The sequence below is a fragment of the Epinephelus moara genome, chromosome 23 (assembly GCF_006386435.1).
Source record: "Epinephelus moara isolate mb chromosome 23, YSFRI_EMoa_1.0, whole genome shotgun sequence".
In the NCBI taxonomy this organism is placed as follows: domain Eukaryota; kingdom Metazoa; phylum Chordata; class Actinopteri; order Perciformes; family Serranidae; genus Epinephelus; species Epinephelus moara.
The window spans coordinates 31,744,881-31,765,533 of NC_065528.1; the positions used below are offsets into that span (position 1 = coordinate 31,744,881).

Consider the following 20,653-nt stretch of genomic DNA (forward strand, 5'->3'; position numbering starts at 1 on the left):
CATTAATAAAACCCTTCATTTAAAAACTGCATTTTGTGTTTACTTGTGTTATCTTTGACTAATGTTTAAATTTGTTTGATGATCTGAAACATTTAAGTGTGGAAAACATGCAAAAAAGTAAGAAATCAGGAAGGGGGCAAACACTTTTTCACACCACTGTATTTGATCCAGCTACTTTTGGTTTAATATTGCAATTATTCGAGCTTACTAAGGAACTATACGTGTTCTCTGCTCTGATGGCCAGTGCACACTACGCACTGAGACATCACACTACTCTTATCATTTGACAGTGGCCTCTAAAACTTCCTATAATGGGTCCAAAAGTCCAAACCATCCAAAAATTATTTTGTCATATCGAGATAAAACATGCAGTAATGCTATGAACATGTAAATATAAGGGAGTGAAAAAATCCCAGAGTTTAATTGATTGAATTATTTTAGTTATGTATAAAGTGGTCTTCCTTCAGTAATGAAGCCTTTCCTCTCTGCAGTCAGACCCCACAGAGCCTGGAAGTGTCCAGAGATCCTGTCGATGCCGTCGGTGTAATGAACTGTGACTTGATGCTTTTTCACTCCATTTAAAAACCAGCTCCTGCACTAACACCTGCTTTTATAGGTCGACTGGAGGGAAAAACGCCAGATCACACAGATTTCTCTCCTGGAGGGAAATCAATGAGCGAGAAAAAACTGCTTACTGTGTACTCAGATAAACAACCAGCAGTCACTCTGTTAGTTTGGCTCAGTTTCTAAAACCAAATCTCCTCACTGACAGAGAGAGATGAGGGAACTGTGACGCTCCCAGACCTTAGTTTATGATCATTTTAGGGTCGTGTGAAAGACTGAATGCAGATAATGAAGGTATTTGACGGTAAATATTATTTTATTATGTGTAGGTGTTCAGTGACATGACGGTGGGCGAGGGCGAGATGGTGTGTGTGGAACTGGTGGCGAGCGACAAGAGCAACACCTTCCAGGGCGTCATCTTCCAGGGCTCCATCCGCTACGAGGCCCTGAAGAAGGTCTACGACAACCGGGTGAGACGCTGCTGCTGCTGTGAGCTAATGCTAATGACAACATGCTAACGTGGTGTTTAGTGCAGTGGTTTCCAACTGGTGGGTCATGGATCCATTCTGAATGGACTGTAAGTGTAAATGTCAAGTTTGTAAAAAAACATACTTTAGTTTGAAGTACAGTGAATTTCCAGCACAGAGTTTTTATTTTGAAGTGCCGTTTCCTGCTGTAGAGTCTCTAACTTCACTAAGAAATACTAATATAATAGAGTGCTGTATTTTTATTTTTTTGAAGGTCGTGTATGTAACTTTCAGAATGTCCTTGTTATTAGTGACACCTCTATCTGAGGCCGTTAGTGAACTGCAGTCTACATCCTGTTGCTCGCATGTACCTGGGAATCGGGCAAAACACTGACGTGTCATCCACGAGACTGCACGTGATAGACCATCATCGTGTTGAATTTAGAGTAACATTACTACTTGGACCAGTGGCTCCATGATACTAGCTAGCTTGCTGTTTGCAAATTATCAGCTAACATTATGAGGTAACTAAAGGCATGTCCATGCAGCGTAGCTCAACAGCTAGCTGGATAACCTTAGCTTACAGTTAGCTACTGACGCCCAGCTAGCTGTAAATTAGCTGCGCTGTGATTTGCAAACCAGCCCCTGGAATCTGATCGAATTAGTTGAGGTTACCCACTCATGACAGTGTTTTGCCATGTTAGCTAGGTAACAATATGTCCGGACTAGCTAACGTTAGCTGACATTAGCCAGCTAAAACTACAATATCACAATATATTTCATATGTCAGTGTTTTCTCTACGATTTCTTTAAAGCACCAGGGCCACTGAATTTAATTAATGTACCTTTTATCAGACCACAAATGAGACAAGAATTAGCTAGCTAGCATAGCTCGAGGTCCGTGGCCATCAATCCTCGCTGCAATGAGATTATGCTGCATTCAAAGGGTTCCTGTTAGCTATGTTTACAAGAAGAGACCATCTGCACTCCGAGTTCAGACTTTGCGTACACACCTTCCCATGTCGTAAACACAAGCTCACGAGCTCCTTATGAATGTAGCATTTCTTCCCTGGTAGGAGGTCAGACGGCAGCTCCAGAGACAGACCGTCAGTCAGAAGCTGTAGCAGCTCGAATTCAGCAGTGTAAACCCAAAGTTAGGGTTTGTCTCCAGGCTGCAGCTGCAACATGTATATCACTGGTTTTCATTTCTAAGCTAACATTAGCTAGTGTTGCACACAATTGGCACTGTAGGGGAGCGGAAGGCAAGGCACAGACGCACATATGATGTCACATGGCGCACACATGATGTAACATCCTTTGGATTTATCCCAGAAAATGTGTCCCGAGTCATTTACATAGAAGTCAGTCCACAGGCTGATATCGGCAGCTGAGAAAGTTGGGGAACGTCTCAGTTTTTAGATTATGTTACGAACCGTCACCAACTGGCAATAAAAAACAACTCGTACATGTAGGAAGTTACATACAGAACCTTTAACTTTCACAACAAACTGTTTCAGAGTCAGAAAAGGTTAACTGTTGATACATTTTCCTATCAAAGCAATTTACAAAATGAATAAAAATCCTATTAAAAGATATATTCAATATCTTATCTTTTTTACATCTGTGTTTTCCCACATGTTGAGGCTCATGACTGTGTTGGTGCTGCAGGTGAGCGTTGCTGCTAAGATGGCCCAGCGGATGTCTTTCGGCTTCTACAAGTACAACAACATGGAGTTTGTACGGATGAAGGGTCCGCAGGGCAAAGGTCACGCTGAGATGGCCGTCAGCCGGGTGCCGACCGGTGACACCTCCCCATGCGGCACCGAGGAGGACCAGGTGTCGCCCATGCACGAGAGGGTGAGGAGAACAAACACACGCTCACAAACACATGTGGAAAGTTAATACTCGTAAGTACTTTACTTCTACTCCACTACACCTCAGAGGGAAATAAAGAGAAACCATAGATGTTCCATGTCTAGTTTATCAAAGACAGATTTTCCTGAAAACATTTCTTGGTATTTGCAGACTTTTATTTTGTAGGTTTCATTCTAAAAAGACTGAATTCTCAGTTTTTGATTCTTCATTTTCTTAAATTCTGTTTGAAGTCAAACCTGAGGTTGTATTTCAAGGCATCTTAAACCCCAAACAGACACTCTGAATTCACAAAGCAGGAACTCCAAACTTCCCATTTCATCAGCTTACAAGTTGTTTTGGAGTTTGGATTCACTTCCTGTTTGTCTGCGAGAAACAGAACAGAAAACACCAGAAAGCTTCAACTCAGCGTCTCCAAGTCGCCTGTGAGCGGCATGAAGCTTCAATGAGCTCGGCACAAAGACATGAAATCAGGTCATGATCAATAATAAATGCTGCTGGATGGATGATGCATCATTTAACAGTCTGTCCTCCAGATGTGTCTCACAGACGTCTGATGGATCCTCAGAGGTCACCATGAAATGACACTTTGATTTATTTATATTCTTACACACACACACACACACAGAACAGAATAAAAATATTTACCAGAACTGAGAATCAGCTGACGTGGATTTAAACTTGGGTAGTTTGGCACCACTTCAGTCAGTATATAAAGAGTATTATGTGTATGTGAGTGATGATGATGACTCTCGTCTTCCTCCAGGTGACGTCCTTCAGCACACCTCCGACCCCGGAGAGGAACCGTCCCTCCTTCTTCTCTCCGTCTCTGAGACGCAAAGTGCCCCGAAACCGAATCGCAGAGATGAAGAAGTCTCACTCCGCCAACGACAGCGAGGAGTTCTTCAGGGAGGAGGAAGACGAAGGTACGAACTGGGACACAGACTGGTCACACTGGTTTGTCCTGCAGCGTCAGTCTTTATCTGTTTTTGGCTCAGTTATCAGTAAATCATCAGGAGGCTGTTTGTTCTGTTGTAGCTGTAATAAAGTCTGCAGCCTGCAGGTGGCGCTTTGTGAAAACATTTTCTTGAGTTTGCAGAATTTTATTTTCAGAAAAAGGCTGAATTTCTGCATTTGATTCTTGTTCTTTGAAATTAATTTGCATAAAATTTGAGGTTCTGAGGATTTTTTAAGCTTTAAATTAAAGATAAAATAAAATAATTCATGTCAGGCATTTGTTTTAAATCCGATAAAACATCAGTAATTCTTAATGATATGATGATGATGATGATGATGATGAGTGTGGGTTTTTGTGTGTATTTCAGATCTTCACACCACTTCCAACCTGCGCTCTCGCTCTCTGTCGGGGACCGGTCGCTCTCTGGTCGGCTCCTGGCTCAAACTCAACCGGACTGAAGAATACTTCCTGCTCTACTCACACCTGACCTACGTCACCCTGCCGCTGCACCGCATCACCACAGGTCAGAGGTCATCACACACTCTATGGCACCAGTACTATGATTCACAGGATGCAGACTGTGTGTATTAGCCTGCTGTTAGCCGCCTGTTCTAGATGGTTTCCTCTCCTTCTGCTACCTGTGTGTTACTGTTTTCAAAATCCCTGTTGCAGACCCTTCTCCACACTCTGACGGCTGTGTACCTCCGAGCTCGCCACCTACATGCTCAAATTTCTGTTCAGTGTTTTCTTTTGCAGACATGTTAATGCCAGCGCTCGCCTCCTTATGTGTAAAATGTTCCACCAAAACAAGTTCCCTCCTGACACAGAGCACTGGCGCTGCATCCTGAGCTTAACTCTACCTGAGGCAACTGCCAGCGTATTTCTTCCTCGGTGCAGAATTTTAATGGGTTCAGCCGGATGATTTTTCAGCACTAAAATGAAGTGCGGATATTACAAGACTATCACACGACTATCATCTCATTTTCCTCAGCAAAGACAGTATCATCCTGCTCCCTTCTTGTTTGTGTTATTCTGATCATTTTAAAATGTACAAACATAAATCATTCATTCTGAGAGTTACTGAACAAATGACCTAAACATTTAAATGTTTTTGATACAACCATTAAATGAGGTACATATACAGTGTGTTCAGGTGCTGATAGATTCTAATTTCTATTTGTTTTTCTCAGTACTTCAGCTTTTTTCATTACTTATTCAGTCAGCCATCTGGTAGGCTTGGGTGATTGGACGAATATATCGCCAATCACCAATCGCCCATCGGCTGAGTCCATCACGGTTGGTTTCATTTTTGGCGATTTTTGTCATTTTATTTTGCTAAATTAATGGTCTGTCTCCACAGAATTCAGCTCGGTGCATATAGTTCATAATTACTATGTAGAGCACAATTCAAAGTGTGCGCGTATTGAACTGGCAGCTTCACACTGAATTCCAACGAGTCTTTCACAAAACACGTCAGTGATGGCGGAGCTGAAAGTAACGTTAATTCATAAACCATATTTGAGAACTGCATCAAAAAAGATCGTTATCGTTATAGTAGGACAGGTATGTTATCCCTATCTCCCACCTGTTTGCTGATTTAGAGGCTGTGAGCGAATGCGTCCTTCTGCAGCCGTCAGACTCTTTTTAAAATGGTGTCGGACAGTCGTCTTCAGCCCGTCTTTACAGCTTATTACTCAGCAAAGATCTCAAGGTGATTTTTTTTTTTTTTTTTTTATTAAATGAATAAGAGTATAGCCTATAGGCTTTTGACATTAAAGACCATGGTCAGAGGATAAGGCGCAGGTAAATTTATTCAAACAGAATAAACAGTTGGTCGGTCCACAAAAGTTACACAGTAACAGCAGCCTATAATAACAAGTAAGTAAATATAAACGAAGGACATTGAAAAAATAAAGTGCAAAAATCACACAATCACATAAAATAATGATGTCCACTCCCTTTGCGCTGTCTTTATAACAATGCCGTTGCGGATGTGGCAAAAAAACCTTAAGCTGTTATAGCTGTTCTAAAAGCCTCTCGTAGGCTTATTGCTTGAATAAATAAATAAAGATAATAATAAATATAGGCTAAACGAAGAACAATGGAAAAACATAAATAATAAAGTCCCTTTGCGCTGTCTTTAACTCAAAAACACAATGTTTAACATGTTTTTGGAGAGGAAAACAAGCATGCTAACATTATCTGGCTTAAGCAAAGTGCGCATATGGTTAACAATGTTAGCAGCCGTGCTAAACACCCTCTCTGACGGCGTGCACAGATATTTCCGTGCCATGTTGGACATGAGTGGGCTCGCAAAGCACGCTGCATTTTTTTGCTGCATTCATGTGGTGTCGGAAGATCCGAGTCATTTTTCGATTTTTTCCGACATCACATGAATGCAACATCCCCCCTCTTTTTTTTTTCTCCGCCACACACACAACTGCCGAATATATCGGCAACCGCCGGTTGATGGGCTGACGGTGGCCGGTTGGAAATTTTTAACATATCGCCCAACCCTACCATCTGGTTACTGTCTTACTTAGTTAGTTGGTTACTTAGTCATATAGTTTCTTAGTTACTTAGTAAGAGAGTTAGTTACTTATTTATTCGGTTAGTTTATTCCTTGGTCACTTTCTTTCTTTCTTAGTTAGTAACACAATCAGTCAGTCACTCATTTAGTTAGTTGGTCAGCCTACTTAGTAACAGTTAGTTTTTTACTTTGTCAGTTATTCATTTAATTATTTAGTTAGTTGGTTATTTATTTAGTCACCACCTTTCTTATTACTTAACTTTCTTAATTTCTTATTGAGTCAGACGACCAGTTCATTACTTATTTAGTTGGTTCTTCACTTAGTCAGATAATTTGTAAGTTACTTATGTAGTCAGTTACTTTATTACTGTCACTTTCTCTGTTTCTTAGTTAGTTAGTCAGTCGGTCGGTCGGTCAGGTAGTTGGTTGGTCAGGTAGTTGGTTGGTTAGGTAGTTAGTTAGTTAGTTAGTTAGTTAGGTGGTTGGTTGGTTGGTTGGTTGGTTAGGTAGTTAGTTGGTTGGTTGGTTACTTATTACAGTAGTTGGTCACTTAGTAAGATTGTTTGTTAACACTTGGTTACTTACTTTATCTAGTTCATTACTTATTTAGTCATTTTGTTTCTGTCTTTGTTAGTACATAAGTTGGTTAGTTAGTCAGATAGTTACTTTTTTACATTTTTAGTTAGTTACTTAGTGAAAGTTACTTATTTAGTAAAATGTTTTACGTATCTAGTCTTTCTGTCTTTCTTAGTACTTTCTAATACTTCTAGTCAGTTACTTATTTAGTTTGTTGTACTTAGTAAGATATTTTTTAACTTTGTCAGACAGTTAGTTACTTGTCAGTTACTTATTTAGAGATAGTTTATTACTTAGCCCTATTCTGTCTTAGTAACAAAATTAGTTGGTGAGTTATTGAGGTAGTTTGTTTTAGTCACTGTCTTAACTGACTTAACTTTTTTAATTCCTTATTTAGTCAGTTACTTTATTTCTTTACTTTCTTCGTTACTTATTTAGTTAGTTTGCTACCTATTTAGTCACTGTTTTGTCAGTTCATAATTTTATTGATTACTTATTGAGTCAGCCAGCCAGTTAAATATCATACTAAGTCGGTTTCTTAGTCAGATAATTACTTTCTTACTTTTTCAGTTAGTCACTGAGTAAGAGAGTCAGTTACTTATTTAATCAGTTTATAACTTAGTCCCATTTTTTCTCAGTTACATAATTAGATGGTTACTTATTGATGTTGTTTCTCACTTTGTCAGTTAGGCCTAGTTAATTACTGAATTAATTAGTTACTGTGTTACTTTGTCAGTCAGTTGCTTGGTTACTTTGTTAGATGGTAACTTACTCAGTTACTTACTTAGTCAAAGAGTTAGTTAGTTACAGGGTTAATTGGACTTGGCTATTCTTTCTCAAAGCAGTTAGTTACTTGTTTACTTATTTAGTTTGTTACTTAGTTACTTGAATACTCAGTCAGGTGATTAGACTTTGCTTTTCTTTAGACCTGAGTGATCAGTCAGTCAAACAGTCAGTCAGACTTAGCGTGGAGTTTATCAGTGGTTGAGCAGTGAAGACAGGAGAAGAGGCAGAAGTATGACATACAGCAAACGTCCTTAAGGGAACCTGGGACATTATGGGGACGTTTGTTTTTCCCAGAGTGACTGAATTACTGTTAGTTATTTATTCATCATTAACCTGTGACGTTTGTTTGTGTCAGACATCCTGGAGGTGAGGCAGAAGCCCATCCTGATGACATAGCAGGGCTGGACTCCCTCAGAACATCACTACCAAGTGCCTCCTGCATCAGGCCACTGAGACCACAGCAGCGCCCCCCGGTGTCCAGACCGAGACCAACAACCAAACACCTGCTTCACCTGGAGAGACCAGTCAGAGGAGACCACGACAAACCAGCCATTCAGGAAGTGCCTCTTCTTCTTTTCAGTTCCTGCTGTGTCCGAGGTCGTCTCCACGGAAACGGGCCCGGCGTCGGGATATCACATGACCTCAATGTGAAGAGGCATTGGCTGAACTCTGACCAGGAAGTGAAGAATGTGTGTTTTCTTGTAAATATCCTGCTGCTTTACTCACTGAGACGCCTCGACTTAAAGGTTCTGCTTTTAACGACACGTTCTGTTTCTGTTCCACCGTCGTGGTTTTCTTTTTGTTTTTAATATTATCTACGACGACAGGAGGTGAGAGGGACTAAAGTGTTTGTGTCTGAGAGGAAACTAGAAGAGTGGGCAGCTTCAGTCCTGTAACCAGACATAGTGTCGGCTCTGTTTGAGGTCACAGCAGGGTCAAATCATTGCTTCATTTATTAAGACAGGTCAAAATATAAAAAACAAATGATCATCACAGCTTCGACTTCATGTCGATTAAATGTTCCGAACATGTTCAACGAGAAGAAGCACACCTGAGAACCTGTTACCAGCAAATATTTAACTTGTAATGATTATTTAAATGTTTCATAGTTTTCATTTGCTCAGCTTAATTAATAGTCAAATGGGTAAATCAGTCAATCATTAACTGGATTTAATCGCTCCGCCAACACGTTAAAGTTCACAGTAACAATAAGCAGAATACGATGTGATTATAATGACTTAAATAAAGAAAATAAATCAAATTAAAACTTCGTTATTTCACTGGAAAAATGACCTGATTGATGATAAACTAAAATAACTCAGTATCAGAATAAAATCATAATTTTTAAAGTAAATTTATTCTTATAATCAAACTTATTTTTCGTAGAAAACTGTGACTTTACAGAGAGTTATTCAGAGTTTTTTAATCATTAAATTACAACCAATTTCCCTCCAAATTTTCCAGTTCATCTTCGTCTTAAACGATAAATTGATGATTTCCTGTCACTCAGTGAACTGATAAACAGGGTTCCTGCACATTTAGCATTTCAAAGTTCAAATTTACAGACTTCGATTCAGCGTTCGATTTTTAAACCATATTTGTCATAAAAATAAATGTTCCCCTAATATATTTTACAAACGCCATGAAAAACTCTGCTTGTGTCATCAGTTTATTTTTAGAAATTCTGAATTTCAGATTTTAGAAAACAGAGTTGGGGCAGTAGTCTGGAAACACAAAGATTTTTCCAGACTCTTTTAACTTTTCCGAATGTATTCAAACCTGGAAAGTCACTTACTAAAATCAAATCCCATACTGTGAAGGAACCCTGGATGAATCAGCTGATCGTATCGTCCTGACTGGGTGTTAAATTTGACTAAAACACGACCCGTCTGTCACATCTGTCGCTGTGAACTCGACTTTATAACCTCCCCGAAGACCACCAGCAACAGTTCGCTGCCGTATACAACAATTAACTGTAATAAAATTATAAATATAATTAATAAAATCTAAAAATCTTATATTTAAAATGACTTAATACATTGATTATTAAAAAGTTCACTGTCTTTTGCTTTGCTAACTAATCAGATAATAATTTCAGCACCGAGTGTGTGATGTCATTATTCCTAATTGTCTGTAAATCAGATCTTTGACCTCACCCGTGTACAGCAACAAATTATTATTACTGTTATTACGCAAAGTGCAAATATAAAAAGATGAGATGTCATAGAGAAAAAATAAAAGTGTGCAGACAGTTTCCTAATTTGATTTAACAACATGTTTGGGATCAGTGAGACGCTCCAGAAATGATTTTACAGTGAAACAGTGTAAAATATGTCGTACGCATGGATCTCAAAGACGACACAACCTGAAGTAGCTGCACATACTGGCATTTCAGCCCAAAGTCAAACTGATTAAAGGAATAATCCACTCCCCAAATGATTTTATGTATATCAGTAACTCTCCCTGTGTTACGCTGAATTCACAAAGAAAATTTTCTTTTTCTCTCATGCCTCCACGGTGAACGAAGAATCCAAAAACAGAGAAAATTCTTGATGAATTGAAGCCATAGGGGTCCACGTTTAACAACAGCAGAACTACATCAAAACATCCATTTACAAACTCTAACACAACTCGTGAGTTGTAACCCAAGTCTCATTTATCCAGTCGTTGGATCAGTACTTCCAAACACATGCATTTCCATTTAAACCTCACTATTTAACCCTTTGACACCTGAGCAAATTGGCTTGATTTCTTTCAAACACGTGGCAAGACGGCCGTGAGCAGTGAAGGAAGAAATGACCCAAAAAATTTGCAAGAAATTAGTAAAAAGAGAAAATTGAAAACAAGAAAATGAGCCTTAAAAAATTATATTTGTTTTATAATTTTAAATATGTAATAATTACAAAAAAAATATCTTTCTTTTTTCCCATATTTTTTAAAAATAATTTTCTAAATCTAGTATTTTTTTTTGCAATTTGTGGGACGTGTCGTACCAAGTTGCTCATTGCCTTTTTTTCATGATGACACTGCACGAGATGTTTTAGGAGAGTTTTGCTGTTGCTAAACGTGGACCCCTACGACTTCTACTCATCAAGAATTATCTCTGTTTTTGGATTCTTCGTTCACCATGGAGGCATTCGACAAAGACAAAGTGCTCTTGACAGATTAAATTGACCACAGGGAGAGTTACTGCGACACAGATGATCATTTGAGGGGTGAAATGTTCCTTTATGTGATCCACAGTGAAAATGAGACGAGACAAGATGGATGACGTTCAGTAATGAGAGCATAAATCAGTGTTGTTTTACTCCATGACACCTCCCGGGCGACATTAAAATCTATAATTAGCTGAGTTTTAAATTAGGGGCAATCTGATCAAAGACAACAAGACTGAATCCTGGAAATGATTTAATCCAAGTCAGGTGTGTTCAGCAGTTTAATACCAGACTTATAAGTTATTATTTTCAGCGAGTCTGTTTTTTTATTTAAAACCATCGAACACAAACTCCAGACGGACCCCGAGCCGACGGACACAACATCTGTATTTCATTAAAGCAGCTGTGTGGTGATAAAAACTGTCGTCGACTTCCACAGAGTTAAAAAGAAGGAGAAGAAGAATCACAGGATCCCAGCTTTGACTTTTTACTTTTCTTTAAAACTGCAACTGCGACTCACAAACTGGAAGTGACTTGAAAACCTCATGAAGAAACTACAGAGACGATTTTAAAGGGAAACTGGAATAAAAACCGAAGGAAGCGTCCTGACGGGATCCAGATGTGTTTTCAGTTTGTTGATGTTGAAGTTTTTTTCTCCCTCTGTGCTCCTGAAGCCTTAAAATCTGACTGTATGTAACTTTAATGTTTCTTCTTTCACGTCATGTAAAACATTTTAAACAACCAGCTGAGGCTTCCAAACATCAGTCTTTAAATCTGCGGAGACGTCGGAGAGTTTGTGAGAGCGGAGACGCCGAAATCAGTCGACATCATCAGAGCTGGGACTGAAAAATAATCATCTGTAAAATATGAAAGATAAAGACAGACGTCCGTCACAAGTTCCCTCAGCTCGGAGTCATTAAATATTCAATTTAAATACCTTTTTAAAGATTAATCAGCTCATTTGTTTCTCTGCTTAATAAATGACTGAATTAATTTAATACAGACAGTTTGATTAATCACTTGATGAACATCAATCATGAATGAATGTTGATAATCTTTGATTCTCAAATGTAATATTAAAAAAATAATAAAATTGCTGTAACAATTTAGAATATTAAAATTACTTGAAAATATAATAAAGCTAAACCTAAAGATTTTGATGTTAAGGAAGTAATGTTTTGAGAGAAAAATCAGAATTTGGAAAGATTAAAGTTGTGATTATTAGGAAGAACTAATAATATCCTAAAACAAAGAATTTATCATGTTAATTATTAATGAATATTATTAACAAAATTTTAAGTAAGTAAAAAGAAAGTAACGTTGTAATAATGTGACAAAGGAATTATGAAAGCACTCATAACATTATGACTTTTTATTGTTAAAAAAAAAAATCCACTTTTCCCCAAAATATTATGATTCTGTCAATAAATTTTACTTAAATATTGTGCTAAGAAAAAAACCTCAAAATTTTACATATTTTTTCCCCAAATTCTGCCTTTTTGGAAAATTGCAACTCTTTCCTTAAAATTTAAAAATCTAAATTAAAAAAAAAAAGATAGAAAATACTTTGGGAACTTGTGATGAGCTTTTTTACTATTTTTGGACATTTTAAAAAACAATTTTTAGAGAAATCAATCAGTCGTTTAAAGCTTGTGATAAAAATAATTGTAAGCTGCAACCCTGGTTTTGTTACTTAATAAATTATTGAATTATTCGTTAATCATTACGGCTGAAAATTGTCACAGAATTCCCCGTTTGATTCGATTTCAATTGGGGAACTTTTACGCAATAATTCTTACAGATACTAAAATTGCATATCGTCAGTATTTGTCCTGGTAATTAATGTAAAAAACGGAACCATAACGCATTCAGTTGAGAAAAATATATAAAGATTTGTCTTGTTTTTCTAAATTATTACCTCAGAATTATGAGAAAAGTTTTAAGAAAAAAAATTCTGCTTATTTTTCTGAATTAAAGACATTTTAATTTTCAGAAAAACAAAGCAGGATTATATTACAAGTTAGCGACATACAAATATCTCGAAATGCAAAATTGTTGTAAATAAATTTGAAATTTATGGGGCAAGAAAAATAAAACTGAACCATGAATAATACACCAGAATATTTACGTAAAGCTTCAGGACGGCAACTAATAATTAGATCTATTAAATATTACTCTGATTGTTTCACCAGTTATTCATTAAGTTTTTACAAATGTCTGAAAGTAGTGAAAACCTCAAAGTAAGGTGGAGTCATGGATCCACTGTCCAGGAAAAAATATCTACAATTTCAATATTGATTTATAGAAATAAAAGTTGTGATCAGTCAGAAAATGATTTTCAAACAGCTCTGATTTTGTTGAAGATTTTGTCGTCTGGTGTTTTCACGATTTAACGGTGAGACTCGACGTCTGAGGAGAAGCTGAAGGATCACGGGAGGAGTTCAGACAGCTGTTGTTGTTGTTATTGATCAGTTATTATCAGTGATTGATTTGCACTCAGAGACGAAGCCGTCCTCGATCAAAGTGTTTTTTCTCTGTGTCGTATTTAACAGTGAAATATTCCACAGGGCACTTTTTCCTGTCAGTGAGGCGACCCACTCGTCTCCTCAGTGTTATTGACGATGATGAAGATGATGATGATGATGTAGTTTATAGTTTCTCCAGCTGAATGTATCCACGCTGATCAATAGCAAAGACTGCTTTAACTGAGAAACGTTTGATATGAGCAAGACGACAGTTTGCACTGTAAAACGCTTTTAGAACCTTTTTGAAACGTTTGTTAAAAACTTTTCGTTGTTCCTTTAACGCTCATCATGGCTTTTGTACACGGACACAGTTAATGTGCATGTTTCCATCTCACCTCTGTTGCTTAGTTTCCAAACGTATGTACATTTTACTGTATTTATTTATTGAAATACACATTACCAGAAAAACTGACGCACGTGGGCTTTTATTTTTCCTGCGTCACGTTTGTTGGTGCTTCAGTTTGATCCAGAGAAGTTAAAGACTGTTACAGGCTTCTTTTCCAGGAGATAATCTGGGTTTCTTCTCGGTAAATCTCCACTTGTGCTCAAGAAGAATCAAAATATTTCTGTGAATGTCACCGATCCTGCTCTCCAGAGGATGAACCTTTAAACTGTTGCTCAGCTGAATGTTGCGTCTCTTATCTCTAGAAATGTTTAAGGTTCGTAACATCGGCTCATTTCTTTTCTTTGCTCGATAAACTTTACAAATTAATTTCATTCAGGAACTGTTTGACTGATTAACAATGTTGACGATCCTCAATTTTAAAAGTGACTGTCATTATTATTCATGTCATTATTTTATGCTTTATTTCCCAACATAACTTCATTCTTAAAATGTTTTAATTTGACACTGATATTTTGCTTAAATTGTAATATTTTAAGGATAAATTTGTTCTGACAAAACTATGATGTTACAAGAAAAAAAATACTGCAAAATAATGAGGAAAAAAAGCACCTATAATATGAGAACAAAATATTACTTTTTATGGATTTTAATCACCAGGACGTCGTGTGTGAATGTTCAACACTTTACTATTCATTTTCTTTATCAGGTTAGATTTGATACAACCTTAATATTTGGGCTGTGATGATGTAAAACACTGACAAACTAAAGTACCTGTACTGTGGTGGTAGCCAGGCGCCCTCTAGTGACACACAGAGGAATCTCTAAAATATCTTTTAGAAATTTAAATACATATAATGCTATCAAAAATATATATTGGCTGAAAATACTTTAACTATGAATTCAAATGAAAAGAAAATAAATAAATGACACATTTTAAGCGAGACAAATGAGCGTCACCACCTTAAACTCCTCCTGTTAAAGAGCCTTATGACGTGTCTATTTTTTTACTTTTATGCTTTATTTTATTTTTATATTTCCATTCATTTATTTAATAACGTGGAGACTTGATGCTGGTGTCTGACTGGAAAGTATTTACATTTTTAAAACAAGACTAAAGCTGCATCCCAAGACCATGCAGCACATAATTCCAGACAGTATGTGCTTCATTTTCAGATTGATTTTAGCTTTTGAAATCTTTCTGGAGCCGTTTCATCCTCTACAAAGACTTATTTTAATGTGTTCCAACCGTGAGCAGCTCCTCAACTTCCTTCTTGCATTGCATTGTGGGAGAATACTGTACATAGTGAACTTTACTTGTCTGCTGAGAATCATTCTGTAGTCTGGATTTACAACATCTTCAGTAACAGAAGCAATTTTACGATGTATTTTTTGCAGTTTTAGATGTGCAGAGTTTGAATTTGAAAGTTTAAGCTAACCTGGAGCGACTTCACTTTTTTTGTGCTTCTTTTTTGACCTCTGAGCACACTGGTGCAATTTCTTTAAATAACACGGCAAAAAAGGCAACAAGCAACTTGAGCAACTTGGGAGGAACTGTTCCACAAACTGCAAAAAATTAATAATAAAATTTAGAAAGCCAAGGAAGGAAAAAAATATATAATTATTATTTATTTAAAACATTGTATAATTTTTTTTTTCTCTTAGTAATTTCTTTTGTTTTTAAATTTTCTCTTTTTACTAATTTCTTGCTAATTTCCTGGATCATTTTGTCGTTCATCGCTCACTGCCTTCTCCCCCGATTCGGTTCCTAATATCTATATCTAAAAGGACATTTTTGGAGGTGAATCTTAAACATGGAGCTGAAAGTTAGAATAAAACAAAACTTAAAAAGCAGCAGAAGTTGTTACTGAACCCAGTCCTGCTCTCCAGAGGTGTAACGCTTTAAATTTTAATCACTCCATGATCTTTCCTCCAGTACGGAAGCGTATTGCATTCACTTGACAAATAAAAGAAAAATTTGTTTTGAGTAATTTTTTTTTTTTCTGTTTTTCGAAGTAATTTTTTTTTTCGAAGTAATTTTTTTTTTCGGAGTAATGGGTAATTTTTTTCTGTTTTTCGGAGTAATTTTTTTCTGTTTTTCGGAGTAATTTTTTTCTGTTTTTCGGGGTAATTTTTTTCTTTTCCGTTTTTCGGAGTAATTTTTTCTGAGTTAAGAGAGCAATAGAACAACAGACACTTTCATTCCTTTCTTGAGAGCTCGATATAATGGAAGCAAACATGACCCGCTTGTTTAGTTTAATCCAGTTTTACTTTGTTTTGGGTTTGAGACACTGGGAGATCCTCTTGTTTTTAAGTCATATAGATGGTGTTATCATTAGTTTGTCAACTTTACGCAGGCACCTTAAGACTTTGCGGTTGTTCAGACAAAATACATCTATGAGCAGGAGTCACCATGGACGCAGGGGTCACTTGCAGGTGCCAGGTGGGAGCTTCTCGCGAGATTTTGAAGTATCTCGTCTCGTCGTTCAGGGAAAAAAAATACCCCGAAAAACAGAAAAAGTTACCGCAAAAAAACAACAGAAAAATAAATAAAATACTCAGAAAACAGGGCTTTTTTTATTTGTCAAGTGAATGCNCTCGTCGTTCAGGAAAAAAAAATACCCCGAAAAACAGAAAAAGTTACCGCAAAAAAACAACAACAGAAAAATAAATAAAATACTCAGAAAACAGGGCTTTTTTTATTTGTCAAGTGAATGCAATACGCTTCTGTACTCTAGCATCACCTTCAGGACTAACATATTTTAATTTAACTCTAATGTGAGACTTAAACAGATGCACTTAAATTTTATGCTGAAATTTTAATCATGTAGTTATATTTTGAGAAGAAAATCAAAGTTTTAGGAGAATAAAGTTCTGATTTTTGTGAAGAATTTTGAGACGTGAGAAAAAGTAACTTAACATTTTCCAAGGATTTCGCCAATTTACCCACTGTTGTTCCTAATCTCTCCTAAGTTCACAGCTGATGTTTCAAACTCCTATTTCACACTTTAACGCCAGCAGTGACGTGAGAAGGATATTTTTGGAGGGAAAACTTTAATATGAAACACAGAAAATGAAAAGGCAGCAGACGTTGTTTGTTTGTTTCCTTTTATTCCCCAATAAATGTCTTTACAAATGTTCTCAGACGATGACAGCATGCCTCATCTCGAAGGCCGAGCCAAAGGCCACACAAAGGACACTTGTAAAACAACAGAGTCCATGTTTACAGAAAATAAAAAGTACGGGTCTGTTTCACACTTCCCTTCCACACCGTCATCAGAAGCTCTGCAGGGGGGAGAAACATTCACACGAGGTTCTATCAGTGAGAGTACAAATCCTGCCGACACAATAAATAGATTCCAGAGCACATAAACACTCAGCAGACGCACTACATCCTCGACACGTTCATTTAAAAAGGAAAAAAATTAACTGTTACTGCGAGTATTTAATTTGTAAAACCAAATCGACTGGACCTTTTTATTTGGAGGTTCCCCCCAAAATAACTCAGTGGTAAGAATTCGTCTGGATTCACACTTTCAGTCACTCGACGACCAAATTAAAACAGTAGAGTTAAACAGCGAGACCGATAAGATAACGTAACGTTATGTTCCTCGAATAAAACAGCAGCAGCAGCAGCGTCGTCGGACTGGGAGGAATGTAGATGACGACCTGCTTCTGATAGTTGTGATTCAAAATTCACAGTATGACGACCAATTTGCTGTGGGAGAGAGAGAGGTGGCTGACCAGGACGAGTTAAGGACAAATGTGTGTGAGTGTGAGTGTGTGGGGGTAAAACCGGCGTGATGAGGTCGATGAGTCTGGAGGGTCTGAGGGGAGAGAGGGAGAGAGGGAGAGAGGGAGGGTTCAGCATTTCTTCTCCTCCAGGATCTTGTTGAGCTCGTCGGCGTCCTCGGCGGTCTTGACCCGGATCAGGAGGGGGACGGGGCTGGTGGGGTTCTTGTCGTCGACGGGCGGGTTGGGGACGCACACCACCATCACGTTGTTCTTACCCAATCGAGAGCACGGCATGGACGCCTGCACAATGATGTTCAGCAGGATGTTTCCTAAAAAACACAAAGGTCGTCGATCAGCATTTTGATAGCGGTACTTTTATTAGCCACATGTTACGCTAAATTTATCAAGAACACTTTCCAACGAAGAATCCAAAAACGAAGAAAATTCTTTAATCAATTGAAGTCTTATTTATCCAGGCGCATGATCACTTCTTCAAACACACAGCACTCTCCGACAGGGAACTAAATTAAAAGTGAAACTCATTACAGCCAGACTCCATTGACAAAAACAGTGATTTTACCTCACTGAGCACAGGAGCTGCTGGTCTACAGCTGCCTCTAGAAGTTGGGTTGTTTGTGTTATTGTGTGACTTCGGTGAATCTGAACTAACCCGTAAAAACACCAAAGTCACACAATAACACAAACTACCCATCTGACTGAGGCAGCAGTACACCAGCAGCTCCTGTGTTCAGTGAGGTAAAATTACTGCTTTTGTCAATGGAGTCTGGCTTTGAAGAGAGGACAGACACGTTTCACTTTAAGTTCAGTTTTAAGTATTACATGGAAATGCATGTGTTTATGAAGTACTGATCGCACCGCTGGATGAATAAAATTTGGATTATACTACACAAGTTGTGTGAGCGTTTGTAAACGGACGTTTTGATATAGTTGTTAAAGGTGGTCGCCTATGACTTTAGTTCATCACAAACTATCTTTATTTTTGGATTCTTCGTTCACCATGGAGGCACGTGAGAAAAAGAAAGTGCTCCTTTACTCTGTCTTCATTTTATTATGGTTTAGGGTTTTTTGGTAATTGTTTAGTCTTCTTCTTCATCTTAATTTTACAACTTTAACTCCTTTTAGTTCTTGAAGTCTCAGATTTAGTTCAAGTTATGAATGACTTAAAGTCTGGGCTGCAATTAACAATTATTTTAATGTAACTTAATGTTTAATTGATAAATAATTTACCTGTGAAAACATTAACGAGAGGTGAAAAACACTTGTCACACAGTTTCCAAAACTCAAATATATATGTAGTTTATTGTCATGAGGCAGAACAACCTGCACATTATCAGACTGGAGAAACTGGATCCAGGTGATTGATCAGAATTGGTTCATAATCAAAATTATAATTCTGTCAATCGACTGATCGATTAGTCAACTATCCCGGGAGTCCAGTTTGAGTAACAGATGAATGAGTCCTTTCCCCTTCAGCTGCTGTTTTACTGCCGACAAGTTGACGCATTTTAAATTGACCCGTATTTTCATGTGTCAATTATTTGTTTGAGTAAATGATTATTAATTGGATGTCACTCAGCAGAAGCTCAGGTAAGAAAACACTGAACCTGCTCTGTATTTATTCATAAACTTCTGATAACTGGATGTCACTTCTGTTTTAACACTCGTCTGATGTGTCACAGGAAGCAGCAGTTCCTGAGTCTGACCAGCAGGTGGAGCTGTTTGATCACCGCTCAGCTGACAGAAAACATCCGTTTCCTCTCTGCTCTGAGTCTCAGAGTTCACTCTCTGAATATTTATGTGTATTTAAATGATTCAGCACCTTCAGGTTGAAAACAACACTTTACACAGAACAAGGACGACGTGGAGAGACAGAACATTTTTCTTATCTGCCGCAGTTTGTCTCTGTTAGTTGAGTATCTCAGAGTATCTGAAGACGACACCTGGCGCTGTTTGTCACCATTTTCTGACGTTTTAAAGCCCAAATTATTCAATGAGAACATCAGCTGCAACTCTAGTGTGTTTCTAAGAAGTGTAGCAGAGAGAAAAGTACAGAGTAGGCCTTTATCAGCCTTGACAGGAAGGTGAGTGGGTAAATGGGACACACCTGTGAGCAGAGGGGGAGGGGAGGAAAGTTTAACTCAGTTTCTGGACAAAGACAAAAGAGGAACAGGCTGAATTCTCTGGGTAACAACGTACTTCTGATGTCCTGCTCTTTGTTTGATCCACACCAGTAAAGATAAGTCTCCCTTTCCTACGACTCTCCTAATTTAAGAGGTACTCCAACACGTGTTTGAGCTGGAAACTAACTGATTTGACTGAACCGTGAGTCGACACCTCATTGTTGGTGATAACTAAAACTGATGTATGTTTTCATACCATCAAACCTTCCTGAAACGTCACCAGGGTATAAGGTATGATGGTATTTCTGTGCAGGGGGAACCCACTGGTTGTGAACCGTTGTTTCTGTACTTATAGTTACTGTAATTTGAAGCATCCTCCGGCAGAAGAGTTTTCTTCAGTCTATTGAACCCAACTGAACTCAATATTTAAGGCTCGGACATACTTTTCACATTGAATGGTCACGCGGACGCGCACGCAGTTCTATACATAGCACAACTGACGGCCTGCTTTAGCCCGCAGCAGTAAGGGTGGGCAGGTGAGCGAACCATCCTCCTACTGCTAACACTAGGTCAAAGTGAAACTAATAAGATGCTGCTGGGTCTGGAGTGAACGCCTGTTGAATATCTAACTTAAAGTCACCGTGGTGAGGCAGCTGTGGCTGGTGTGGAGGAAGAGACTGGAGCTGCGCATACAGCCCACACGGTCACATAAAATGGAGTCAATGCTGACCCTCGTGGACATGTGGAGTGGCGGGACAAATACCACAAAGACCAACTGTCACGTCTGACGTGTACGAACAGTTAAAGGGAAATTTCGGTTTATTTCAACCTGTCTCCTATCGTCCTAAATTTGTTTCAAGTGACTAGTGACATAAAAATAATAGTTAGCATGTTAGCCGTTAGCCTAGATACAGCCGGGGCGCATAGTAGCGTCAGACCTGTTAAAACGTAAGTGAACGGGCAACCTTCAAGTGCAAAGTTAGTCCACTAAACAAGCTTTT

General features: G+C 38.0%; 2 protein-coding genes across 2 annotated transcripts in view; one reads left to right on the top strand and one right to left on the bottom strand.

The window, feature by feature from the left end:
* Positions 1-11,522, top strand: part of kiaa0930 — a 47,092-nt gene extending 35,570 nt beyond the window's left edge. Inside the window, 5 exon segments of the mRNA XM_050035941.1 lie at positions 894-1,034; positions 2,700-2,888; positions 3,670-3,829; positions 4,229-4,384; positions 8,109-11,522. Of these exon segments, the coding sequence (XP_049891898.1) occupies positions 894-1,034; positions 2,700-2,888; positions 3,670-3,829; positions 4,229-4,384; positions 8,109-8,149 (687 nt within the window). The 3' untranslated portion in view covers positions 8,150-11,522.
* Positions 11,523-16,867: 5,345 nt separating this feature from the next.
* Positions 16,868-20,653, bottom strand: part of nup50 (nucleoporin 50) — a 14,780-nt gene continuing 10,994 nt past the window's right edge. The window contains exon 8 of the mRNA XM_050035930.1: positions 16,868-17,840. Coding sequence (XP_049891887.1) covers positions 17,641-17,840 — 200 coding nt within the window. The 3' untranslated portion in view covers positions 16,868-17,640. The remainder of the gene's footprint in view (positions 17,841-20,653) is intronic.